Raw genomic sequence first — 12,944 nt, 5'->3', positions numbered from 1 at the left:
GCCTTAACAATCTTGCTCTTGCTAAGGGCTTCCTGGCTTCTGGAGTTACACTAGTTTGGCTATTTCTCTGACTCCATTCAGCACCAACCTTGGAGGAGAGAAAATAATTCTTCTTTTATATTGTCTGGTCCAACAAGGGACTTTGCAGCAGTGAGCACTTCCTTACTTCCATACTAAGAAACCTGGGGAAGTAATCTGCTAATTGAGAAGTGATACGGAGGGTGAAGTGCGGCTGTTTTCAAGAACAAAACACAGGAAATGCGTTGGTGCAGAAATATCCAGAGATGGAGATGGCTGTCAAGCCCTAGTCACTATTAGCAAAAATAAAGGGTGACATTTCTGTCCCTAATTGCTTTGCTTTTGTGGATGATAGGATGCGGTTCTTCCACAGCTTCCACACACATGCTGAGCCTCCTTTGCCATCCTATGAGAAGATTTCTGCTTGTAGGCAGTTGCTCTTCTTTCTGGCTTGCCTTTCCTTGCTGCTCAGTAAGCAAACATCAAACTCTAATTTATCTTTGGAGGGGTTGGCTTTCCCCCATTTCTCTCTTTTAATATCATACTCTTCTAGACGGGGAGTTGCCTGTGCAGATTATTTCCTAGTAAATTATGCTAGATGTGCAAACCGTCAGAGCAATAACTTTTGAGATGGGATAATTGCTAGCACAATGGTCAATGCAAAACACTCATCCAAGCGAACAAATGAGGGACACAGCAGAAGTACTTGCTTAATGAAGGATGTGCTCAGAGACCTGGCAGTGAGCTGCTCAGCCTCAGTGATTATGGGAAGGTAGTCAGAGTTGTGCGCTTGGGACATAGATCACTTCCAAAAGATCACACACACATTATACTCTACATTAATCCGTAAAGATGAATCCTGCACGATGGTAATGTCTCTGCTTCAAGTCCCACCTCAGCCACAAATTCACTAGATGACCCTTGGCACGAATGTATCTCAGCCTCAGCAGCTCCCATTTGTAAAGCGCAGTGATGTGACTAGCCTATATTATTGGGTTGTTGTAAGTATTACTGCAACAATATCCAGAGTGCAGGGGCAGGAGTACATACTGGTGAGGGCAACAGTAGCTGAGATGTCTCAGAGAAGGAGGGCATTAAATGTGGAGTTGAACATTTTGGTGGTGGCTGGCTGCCATGTTTTTACAAAACTAGGAAGCCTTGGCCACAGAGAAAAGCCCCTTTGCAAGACAGTGATGGGATACTGCACCCTTGCAGGCATCCCTGTGCCGAGATGCAGATTTATTAAATCCGTTGTCCACTCTTTGTTATGGAAACCTGCCTCCAAAATGAAGGGTAATTGCCTGGTTTTGCTGTTTGTATTCCCATGTGCAGATCCCGCTCTTAGTCACTCTGGAGCATCGCAGCCGGCTCAGCCGTGGCAAAAGAGTCATCGCTTGCCTGGGGTACACACTGACCCAAACTGGCTCCTGACTCTCATACCTCTCCTGATCCTGCTGTGTCCCCAAGAGATTTCAGGCAGAGGTAATGAGCGTGAACTCTTCTGCTCTTCCTCTTGGAAGGAATAAGCCAGGTATGTGGTGTGGGTAAGAATTACATTTGGATCTGCCTCCCCTTTTTCTTCACTGTCACTCTGTCACACCAGACATGCTTTCCGAGCTCCACAATATCAGTTGTTTCCTGCAGTGCTCCCATTTCTGGCTGGGCTCTCAAAACAGAAATAGATGGCATTATCATAGCTAAAATAATCTGGTTTCCTTAGGCTTGAGGGGCACATGCAAGGGCAGCGGCAGCGGTGTAGAAGTTGTAGTAGTTTTCTGACTGGAGCTGCAGTGTCTCTTTTGTGACACCCACTGAAGGGATGGGAGTGGATTTTCCTGTACCCTAGACTGTTCACACTGGGTTGAGATTGTCGAAGACCTCATACCTGTGGTCTTATCTGTGGCTATATCTACAGAGGATGGGCAACTTGCAGCCCTCCAGAATGGTTGGCTTCAAAGATATAGCTGTGTTAGTCTGGAAAAATCAGTATGCAAAGGGATCTTGTATTACTTTTAAGACTAACTGAAATAAAAGTTGGTAGCATGTGCTTTCGTAGACTTGAGCCTACTAAACATGCATCTGAGGAGAGAAGCTTAAGTCTAGGAAAGCTCATGCTACCAACTTCTTTCAGTTAGTCTCAAACGTACTACAGGAGCCCTTTGCAAACTTGTGTCTCTCCAGCTTGTATCCTTGTTGTTAGCATGACTGATCCTAGAATCCTGGAGTTGGAAGGGGCCTCATGGGCCATAGAGTCCAACTCCTTCACTCAGTGCAGGCTCTCCAGCTAAAGCATTCCCAGCAGCAGGTATCTCCAGCCTCTTTTTAAAGATGTTCAAAGAAGAAGACCCCACCACCTCTCTAGGCAATTGGCTCCAATGCACAACTGCTCTTAGGGTCAAGAAATTCCTTCTTAAGTCTTATGCTGTGACTTAAAACCATTAGACCTGGTCCTACTCTCTGGGCAGCAAAGAAAGAACCTGCTCTCTCCTCTCTTTGGCAGCCCTTGAGATATTTGAGGAGGGTCACCATGTCCCCCCACCCCCCCCCCCCAGTCTTCTCTGCACCAGGCTGAACATGCCCAGCTCCCTCAAGCTTCCTTCACAAATGTTGTTCTCTGCAAGAGTGGCTGGCAAGGACTGATGGGAGTTAGAGTCCAACATCTGGCAAGAACAGCAGGGAGGCTGAGAGGCAAGTCTGGAGCTGTGTGTATCTGCAGAACAGCCTTCTGACCTTGTCGCAAGCCCTCCTACCTCCACTATGAAGATCATTACCTTCTCCTTGGAAGAGGGAGGACAGAAGGTTAATTAGTTAATGGCCTTAGGCTGCTGGGAAGAAAGCGGTAAGTGCTGCTCTCATTGCTACCGCTGGCAGGCCCTGCAATTAATACTCCTCTTAAGTATTTATTAAGGGGAATGCACCGACCTGCATGCTTTTTTGCATTCTAAAACTCTGCCAACGCAATTGTCTGTGTAGCAAATGGGGACATCTCTTAAGTAGCCAGTGTTCATCCATAGGCAGGGAACCCAGAAATCCCCCTCCGGACGGGGCAGAGGGTATCCTTCTGCCTGCGACGAGGTGCTTCTCTAATGATCTGTGTATTCCTACACAGCCAAGGAATTGCGCACGTGATGCATGTTTGTTCACTGACCTACTGTGTGATGTTGTGTTGATGCTTTCCTGAGTTCTGTCAGTAAATTCCACGTATTACAAGTGGAACCAGCCACAAAATCCGCAGCATGGAGGGTCTCACCTATCCAGAATGCCAGCTAGCCGTGCCCTTTTTGCAGTATACTCCCATTCCCCTTCTCTCTTCGTTTTGTCATCCTCATAGCTTCAATGACCCCTGGACACTTTGCATCCTTCACCCCCTTAGGGCTTTCCCCCCTAAAGACTTGGAGAAAGGGAGCTTCTAGAAATCTCCCGGCACCTGCCTGGGCACCCTCTGCTCTGGGTCCATTCCCTTTTGGTCCATTCCCTGTCACTGGAAGCTCTTTGGCGTTGTGCAATATTTGTGTTTAATTACAAGCAAACAGACCTGAGCATAGGTGGGGATGGAGCATAAAAACAACCCAACAGTACAGAAAGACCAAGTGTTTCAAAAGTGTTTCTCTTTTGGCTCAAACTGAAGTCTGGCCTTAATTTATTTATTTTACAGAGATGCCAACTCCTCCCACCAGCAATGTGGTTTTGCCTTTAAAGTGGAGCCTTCTGCCAAAATGCCACTCACTTTCCAGAAGAGTGCTCCAAGGTTTTCTTGAAGCATAAAAAGGAGAAAGGGACAGGGCAAAGGGGGAAATGTGGAAACACCTTTAAGACTAACTGGTTTTTATTTTTGTATGAGCTTCCATGGATATAAACTCACTTCACTGTGGGCCATTCACCTGCAATTCTCCCATCAAAGGTGAGGCTTGCGCACCTTCCCCTGAGCCACTGATGCTGTCTTAAATGTAGCCTTAACTTCAGTAACCGTCGTCTGTTCAAACTTGCAATGGCACAAATGCAGGTGTGTGTTGTCTTATGTTGAAATCCCATCCTATTCACCCATTTGGGACAAGCAACCTCTGACCTGCCAAATGTTAGTCCACATCTCCCACCAACCCTAGCCAGCATAAGTTGTGATCCTATCACATCGGGAGGGCCACAGCTGCCCATACCTACATGATGAAGATGCAGGCCAAGACTAGGCAATCGGGTGGACAGATGCCTCCTTATATTCTGTTGGCATCACTGGGACATCCCCACATCTCCTCACTGCTTTCTTTCTCTTCTGTGGGTTGCTGTGTGTGAGGTTAGGGGGCAGAATAAGTAGCAGAATGGGCTGTAACCACTTTGGATTGCAGGTGGAAGATGGCTCTTTTAAATGCTCCTCAACATCTTGCAAAGAGAAAACCAGAACAGTTGACAAAGTGCTTGGTTAGAATCTCTGGTCTGATATGCTAGCTTTCCATTTGCAGTGAGGGCTGGGTTTTTTTGTCTGACTTTTCTGGAGGTAGCGGGGCTTTCCTCTGGAATTCAGACTCCTCCCCTCCATGGGTCGTGGGGAATGTGCCCTCCTCCTCCCAGAGCCCCACTGACCATGCTCCAGCAGTATGTATGGTATGCCATGCATGAATTTTTGTTCATGGCACACCTGAACACATGCAAGATAGCTCACTCCATGTGCACAGGTGCACCAGGAAAACAAAATTGATGTTGTTAAAAACAAGCTCCCTTACTCCGTTTCCAGGAAACCTTGGACAAAGTCCCTGTGTGTGATAAACGAGTGTCGGCATGGACTGCCTTCCTACTATTGCATCTTTCCAGCGGATTCCAAGATGGGTTTGCCGTCTTCATCGAACCAGTATAGGATTTCCTCTTTTTCCTTCTCCTCCGAGTTCCCAGCCTTCAGAGCCATCCTCAGCTTCGCCCAGAACAACCGCTGCGCCTCGGACTCTGGTGGCCATGTGATGTAGGTCTTCTTCAGCATCACCTTCCGCATCCGGTAGTAAGCAGAGAGCTCGCGCTTGGGGATATCCTCCAAGAAAACAGGGATCAGCACGTCCTTCAGTTCGTCAAAGAGACGGTAGCTGGCTAGCTGGATCTCCATGGAGCACCACTCGCTCTGTAGGTAGTTCCTGCTGATGACGCAGATGGTGTGCCGGCTGTTGTGGATGCTCTCCACGATGTTGTCGATGATGTACTTCCCTGGCTGGAAGTCCCGGTGGTGAAGGCACAGCCGGAAGATGGGACTCCCTCCATTCTCCAGGTTGGGGACCAAGTGCTCCAGCACCCACCTCTCATCTGTGGAGTTGTAGGAGACGAAAGCGTCGAATTTGTAGTCTTTGTCCCGCCGCCAGTGATCGCTGACCCAAGCACGCAAGATGTAGAAGTGGTATTTCAGCGTCCAGTAGGCCCGGTGGAAGAGGACCGGGAGCAGCATGTGGAGTAGCAAAGCAGGGAAGGTGAAGGAGAAGAGATACAAGCCCACATCTTGGTAGCAGACATGGGTGTCAAAGCTATAGACATACCTGTGCTCCCCAGAATGGCAGGAGTAATTGTACAGGTAGACCACCTGAACCTGGCTGTTGTTGAGCCACCTCTGGAACCAGATGTTGTCGCAGGTGCATGTCAGGGGGCACTTGCGTAGGTCGAGGTATCGCAGTGAGGGCAAGCTTTCCATCACACTGCCGTTAATTATCTGGAGTTCATTCTTCCCCAGCTGCAGGTTGCGCAGTTTCGTGAGGTTGCCAAAGACCTCCAGGGTCAGCGTGCGAAGGCCGGCGTTCTCCAGGTTGAGAGTGACCAGGTTTCTAAGACTCTTGAATATACCGGGTGGGAGGTCGCCCATCCCGTTGCTGCTGTCCACCATGGTTAGACACTCCAGTTGTTCCAGGTCATCGAAGACGTCTGGCGCGATGGAGAGAATTTTATTCTCCGACAGGTATAGGTTGCGCAGAGAGGTCAGGCCCTTGAAGAACTTTGGTGGGACGATTTTCAGTCCGTAGGGTTGCTGAGCCTGGAGCTTGAGGTCGTAGACCTTGTGCAGGTTCAAGAAAGGAGGAGGCCTGTCTTGCTTCATGCTGATGTAATTTATCTTGTTTCCCATCAAGTCCAGCACTTGGAGAGTGCTCTCCATTGGGGCAAAAAAGCTGTGGCAAATGCTTTCGATGCGATTGCGATCCAGGTAGAGGTTGGAAAGGTTCCTCAGCCCCTCAAAGGATATATTGGACAACTGGCGGATGTTGTTCCCTCCTAGGTCCAAAATACGGAGGTTGCCAAGGTTCTTGAAGATGCCTGGGAAGAGGACCGAGACGTGGTTGTTCCGGAGGTTGAGCGTGTGGAGGTTTCTCAGGTCGCGAAAGGTGTCGGCATTGAGATCAGTCAGTAGGTTGTTGTCCAGGCGCAGCATGCTAAGTTCTTTTAAACCCCTCAAGGCTTTTCTGTCCAAATAAGCAATGGAGTTGATGTTGAGGTGGAGACTTTTGAGATTTGGGGCATAGCGGAAAGCCCAGCTGTTAACGGAGAGGATGCGATTGAAGCGGAAAGAGATGAATTTCAGCTCTTTTAAGGGAGTGCTGTGCAAGCAGGACCGGAGGTGGTTCAGCAAGTTATGTTCCACGATGAAACTCTGCAGTGTTTGATTTTGCACCGTTACGTTCCACATCTCCCTGACGCACCCCACCGATTTGAGGCGATTCCTTGAAAGGTCCAGCAGCTGAATGGGGGGACACTCGGAGAAGGTGCCGGCACTGACATTCCTGAGGCCATTGCTCTGCAAGTGCAGATTGTAGGGGGGACGCTTGGATTTCCCAAGGAAGTGGCACATGTGGGTTAGCTCCGAGCGTTTGTTTAAGCGCAAGCCAGAATAGTCCAGGCTGTGAGGCTGCAAGTCGGAACGGTCCAAAAGCTGGAAGACATCTAGGCTGTTTCCCGTCAGCTTCAGATAAGTGAGGTTCCGGAGGCTGACCTTAGCAAAGGAAGAGACGTCTGAGATCATGTTATAAGAGAGGTCCATCCATTTCAGGTTCTGCAGGAACTGCCGCCTTTGACCGTCCAAACCGTGCAAGGAATTGTTGCAAAGAGAGAGGACGGCCAGGGAACATGGGAGACCCAATCCCGACTGAAGGGAGGTCAGGTTATTGTTGCAGAGGTACAGATGCTCCAGCCTGGTCAGGCTCTGTAAGCTCCCAACGATCTCTGCAAAGTCCCCAAAGTCATTGAAGTGGAGCCACAGTTTCAGAAGGTTCTGCAGTGGAGCCAAGGCATCCGAATGGATTGTACGCAGGTGGTTATTGTGCAAGAAGAGGAGGCTGAGGTTGGCCAAGCCCTGGAAGACGCCTTTGGGCAGATCTGTGAGGCTGTTGCAGGAGAGGTTGAGGCTCTCCAAGGCAGTGAGGTTCTCAAAGGCCCCGTCCTCTATCCTCTCCATGAAGTTGTTGCTCAGTTGGAGGATCCTCAGCCCAGGGAGGTGGTGGAAGCTCCCAGAAGGAAGGAAGTGGATGGAATTGTGGGACACGTTGACCGCCGTGGCGTTTCTGGGGAGGTCGCTCACGGCGCTGGAGATGTCGCTGAGGAAGCGCTGCATGCACTTGAAGGACCCCAGGTTCCCCATGGACTGGATGCAGTTTCTGAAGCCGTAGGTGGATGCCCTGTGAGCCTGGAGAAGGACCAGGGCCAGGAAAGCGGGCAGCAGACCCATTGGGCGGTCAGTCCTCCGGACCCCCAAGGACACCTAGAACCCAAGAACAGGTAACGTCAGTCACTACCTTTGATTGTCTTCACATGACGGAAGTCTAGACAGAAAAGGGGATGGCACCAGACACAAAATAAGAAGAAATAATAACAAAAAATAAGAGACAATGTGGTACAGTGGACCCTTGTTATACGCTGGGGTTTGGTTCCAAAATCCCCCGTGTATAACAAAATCTGTGTATGCTCAAGTCCCATTAAATATAATGACATAGCAAAATGGTGTCCCTTATAAAAAATGGAAAATCAAGGTAAATTTATACTTTTTTGGAACATTTTCAAACCATGTATGCTTGAATCCGTGTATAAAAAATCCGTGTATAAGAAGGGCCGACTGTATAGTAGTTTGAGGGTTGGCCTAGGAGTCTGAGAGTCCTGGGTTCAAATCCTCTCTCTGTCAGAGAAACCCATTGGGCCATCATGGGCAAGTCACACTCTCTCAGCCTCAGAGGAAGGCAAAGTACCTCTGAAAAAATCTGGCCAAGAAGGCCCAAGGAGGGAGATGCCACAGATCTAAGTCAGTTTGGAGGAATGTAAGCTATTTCGTCCCTTTAAGTTGACTCTGATCTGTTACAAAATGAAATTTCCCTCCAGTCCCCAAATTTCTAGCATTGCAATTTGCAGAGAAGTGAGATGCTATTGCAAATGATCAAGCCCCCCAAAAGCCCTTCTCCCTTTGCTGTGTTTCCAAACGGAAAAGGGCTGGGGATGTTGTCCTAAGGAAATTTTTCAGGTTTGTATTTTTAATGTATTCTGTTTTAACTCATAACTGTTCTAACTTTTAATAATGGTTCAATTGTGTGTTTTTTTAAATTTTATATTTATACATTTTAATATGGTACTGTTTTTAAATTATATTGTTTTAAATCTGCTGTTCACTGCCTTGAGTCCCTATATTGGGAGAAAGACAGGATATAAGAAAATAATAGTAATAATAATAATAATAATAATAATAATTAATTCCCTTCCAAACTTTGCCCCTTGGGTGTTTCTTAAATAAATTCTTATTTAAGGGGTAAAACCCCCATGGTTGCCCCCTCCCCAGTTCGACCGGGGCTACAAAACACAGGAGGTTAAAACACACAACGGTGGTGCAAACAGATTAAATAGCCATGCCAGTCGGCCCCCCCATTAAAAATGCCCACATTAAGGATTAATAATGGACCCATTTTACAGTAACGGCGGAAGAGAAAAGCAGAAATCGGCCCTCTGCACCTTCGCTTCTCACTTCCTCCCAGGCGCTCCTTAAATAAAACTCTTATATTTGCGTGTTATTTTCAATGCTTCTTTCCTTTTTCAAATCAGCACCATCCAATTCCCTCCCCCAAATTGTCCCATTCATTACTAATTGTGGTTCAGTCTGCATCCGTAATGCAGAAATAATCCAGTTTGACACCCCTTTAGCTGCCATGGCTCAATAATGCTGAGGAATGCAGGCAATTGTAGTTTTGCAAGACCTTTAGCCTTCCCAGGATTCCACAGCATTGAGCAGCTAAAGTGGTGCCAAACAGCACTATTTCTGCAGTGCGGATGCTGCTTTAGTCATATGCATTTTGCGGTGTCCAGGTGCATTATTTCTACTGTGCCGATGCACCCTTGGGCTCTGGGAGACCAGGGTTCGGATCCTGGTTTGGCCGTGAAAACTCACTGGGTGACTTTGGATGGGTCACATTCTCTCAGCCTTAGAGGAAGGCAACAGCAACCCGCACCCCAAAGAAACCTTGCCAAGAAACCCCCATAATAGGGCTGCCATAAGTCGGAGTCGACTCGAAGGCACAAAAACAAAAGCAGAGGAGCAATTGTGTTTATTTGCTTGATTTATATCCCGCTTTGCTCACAAAATGGGACTCAGAGTAGCCTGCAATGAGTATGTTTTTGTGCGTGTTTAAGAGTTTTATCTGTTTGAGTGTGTGTGTGTGTGTGCGTGTGTATATATATATATATATATATATATTAATAAGGCTGTTACCCTACAAACACTTCCCTTCTGAGCAGAAAAGTGTTGTGTTGGGCGATAAATTAAGGCCTCTATTTATACACACAAAGGAGGAAAATGGAATCCCAGCTGCGCTCTATACTTAGCGCATGCGGCCGTCAATCACAGCCTTTGCATGCTGCCAAGGGAAATGCCTCTTCTGGGGCAGTTCCCGAAACCTTTTCTTAGATGCCCTAAATGGGAGGCCTTCTCCTTCTCCCACGCAATTTCATCAGGGCTCCTGGCTTGCATTTGGCCAGGCATTTCTCTCAAAGTCGGTGGCAGCCAAGAGGATTATTTTGTGATTTGCGTGAAGCAGATGCTTGAAAGAATGGCGATGCCACAAGCCTTGGCATTTCTTTCACACCAAGTTTCCTGCAAAATGGGCCCAAAGTAAGAATTTTCTGGGGGGAGAAGAAACAAAAAAGCCCAGGTCTTCCAAACCGGTCTGAAAATTGCATTAAAATGTTCAGGATGTCAAATCCAAATATTAAATTTGGTCTGAATAGGTTCATCGCTAAGCTGTCCAAAACAAAACACAATTAAAAACATGGATTTTGGGAGTGCTATGCAAAATATATCTATTATTATTATTATTATTATTATTAGGCTGCAATATCTGGTTGCATTTAACCTAATCTGCCTTTTGTTGCTCTTATCTAGACATCTTTTTCTTCTGCTAACTTTCTGCAATGGCTTTGGTAGGCTAGAATTATTATTAATATCATTATCATTATTACTATTAAGCTTGATTTATAAAGCACTGTAAATTTGCCCAGCGCTGTACAGGCAATCAATTCAAATAGATAAAATAAACCTGCCGATGGCATACATTATTATTATTATTATTATTATTATTATTATTTTCATTATTTTCGCAGGTCTATTTTATTTTATTCAGTTTTATGTACAGTGCTGTATACATAAAATAATAATAATAATTATTAAACTTTATTTACAAAGTGCTGTACATAAAACAGAATAAAATAAAATAGACCTGTGAAAATAATGAAACAAAATGCATGTTAATACGTCTTAACATTCAAACAATAAAATATAGACCACAAATTAAAACAATCACATTGGATCGAAGGTGAATGTATTCAAAGGAATAGACAGAACTGCCAAAAAGGATGGGGGCAATTTCCAAGTGCAAAATGGTCTTCTCTGGCCTCATATTCGCCAAAGAGCCTTCCAGGACAGACATGTGGACATTAGTAGCCCTAGACTGTTTATGGGAACCCCGAAATGCTTGCGCAACCAAACCGTGCCGGGGACGATGGGCCTTTTTCTTACCCGTTTCTCCTGCGCGGCGAATCTTGGCATTCCCCGGTTACCTGGACTGAGCAGTTCAGACTTGGTTTGGCCAATGCTGCAATCTCTTACTTTGCGTGCAAGAGTTCCTTTTCGAAAGTGTGCATGGACTTTGTGTGTCTGTGTGTGTTGTTCTACTTAAGGAGGAAGTTCACTAGAGTTTTGGTTTTCGGTTTTGTTTCTGGCATGGAAGGGAAGAGTGTTTCTCCTTTCTAGGAGATGATGCCCAAAGGCATCCGAAAAGGCGAAGGTTAGGGCTTTGAGAGTGGGACGGATGGAGGCCCTCTTCTCTCTCCAGGAGTTTAGGCATTCATTCGTTTTACATCCCGCCTTTCTCCCAGTGAAGGACCCACAACGCCTTCAAAGCGCAATAGACATTAAAAACCCTGCCTATGAAAAGTTGAAATGCAGTGAAATGCTGCTGTTGTTGGGTGCCTTCAAGTCCTACCTGAGTCTGGAGACCTGGGTTCGATTCCCCTTTGCTGGGCCATGAGGAAACCCCTTTGGGGAAGCCACACTCTCTCAGCCTCAAGGGAAGCCTCCTCCGGACAACTCTTGCCCCAAGAAAACCCTGCGATGGGTTTGCCGCCTTAAGTCGGAAATGATTTGGACATTAAATTCCGCCATAAATCCAGAAGCGACTTGAAGGCAACCGACAACAATAAAAGGAAAGGTGGTCATTATAGGAAGGTCATTACGAAACCCTATATAATGGCACAGATCTAATATGCTATAATACAATATGGCACCGTTAATTTGAGTGGCTTCAATGAAGAGGGGAAAGTTTGGGAGGGGAAATTCAGTCTAAAACCACAAACATGATTATAAAATTAATAAACATTGTCATAACAGAGTTATGATAACAATACTATAAACGTGTACATTAATACAAATAGTATATCATGAAATAGGTTTTCTTGTCTGATGTTCTTTGGTGCAAATAGTATCTCAAGGTAACACCTGGTTTAGTACTGTCTTTGTGACAAAGAAACTCAGCGCCGTCAGATAGACCACAATGCAACCCACTTGCAGCTGTAGCGACAACCACAATGTTGTGACATGAGCCCAACGGGGCCCTGACATGCTCCGGTCGGATGTTGTTGGATTGCAGCTCCCAACATCCCTGGCCAATGCAGTTGCTGGGCTGCTGGGCGTTGCAGTCCAAGGGCTTTGCAGGAGTGAACCAAAGTGCTGGAAGTGGAAGGGAATCAGGTTTGAAATGAGGCCTTTAAAGTTTGGACTGAAGCTTGAAATGGAGGCACAGAAGTCACTGTTTGCAGCATTGAGTTGGAAGAGGCCTAGCATTCTTTCAAGGAAGGGCTTCCCTGACTCTTTCCTTTCCCATCCTGGTCCCTTTCTTTCAAACCATCCTTTCTTACCGACCTGCCATTCATTCCTTGCCCCTTTTCCTGCCCATTTGGGGCTTTTCACAAAGGTGCCAACTGCCCCGACGTGGGCAACCCCTCTGTGTCCATGCTGGAGCCCTCCAAGACGGTTCATGCGTTTCCCCTTTTGTGGGTTGCGGTTGTGTCCTTTTCTCTGCGTGTTGTGTCTCCTCTTGTGTAACAAAACCCCAAAGCCCCTCTTCTTCTTCTTCTAGGGAACGGGGAAGTGGACGATGGGCTCCTTTGGCCTGGGCCAGCCACACTTGCAGAGCCACGTCTGAGCATTTGGGGATGTGGAGAGCAGGGGAGTCTGAAATGTCCATGCGCAAACAACAACAACAGATATTAAAACACACAAAGCCATTTTAATGTATGAAATTGAAACACACAAGAGCAGCCTTGTTTCCCCCTAGAGCCCCCCTGTCCCTCTTGCTTTGCCCCTTCTCCCGGCTGGCAGAGGCCTGGGCTCCCTTGGGAAGGGGGCCCTCTCTCTTTTGGGGCCAGAGCTTCCCAGCGCCTGAGGC

General features: G+C 46.9%; 1 protein-coding gene across 3 annotated transcripts; it reads right to left on the bottom strand.

The window, feature by feature from the left end:
• Positions 1-3,826: 3,826 nt before the first annotated feature.
• On the bottom strand, positions 3,827-12,806 carry LOC149304724 (uncharacterized). Of its 3 annotated transcripts, none has more exons than XM_089478925.1 (3): positions 12,415-12,806; positions 11,484-11,676; positions 3,827-7,729 (listed from the first exon to the last, which is right to left on the bottom strand). In XM_089478925.1, the coding sequence occupies exon 3, from the start codon at positions 7,694-7,696 to the stop codon at positions 4,805-4,807; it is 2,892 nt and encodes a 963-aa protein (XP_089335051.1). In that variant the 5' UTR covers positions 7,697-7,729; positions 11,484-11,676; positions 12,415-12,806; the 3' UTR covers positions 3,827-4,804. The 3 variants fall into 3 exon arrangements, with proteins under 3 accessions (XP_089335051.1, XP_089335049.1, XP_089335050.1); XM_089478923.1 differs by having other exon boundaries at positions 12,419-12,806; XM_089478924.1 differs by lacking the exon at positions 12,415-12,806 and having other exon boundaries at positions 11,484-12,071.
• Between the last annotated feature and the right edge of the window lie 138 nt (positions 12,807-12,944).

Source organism: Sceloporus occidentalis, unplaced genomic scaffold, assembly GCF_023333645.1.
Source record: "Sceloporus occidentalis isolate IW3139 unplaced genomic scaffold, rSceOcc1.0.p SCAF_13, whole genome shotgun sequence".
Lineage (NCBI taxonomy): Eukaryota > Metazoa > Chordata > Lepidosauria > Squamata > Phrynosomatidae > Sceloporus > Sceloporus occidentalis.
Note: the sequence above shows the minus strand (reverse complement) of the source record. Positions and strands in the feature narration are given on the sequence as shown.

Bases quoted from the DNA above. Each gene is read 5' to 3' on its own strand.
- LOC149304724 (XM_089478925.1), bottom strand. From the start codon at position 7,696: ATGGGTCTGCTGCCCGCTTTCCTGGCCCTGGTCCTTCTCCAGGCTCAC.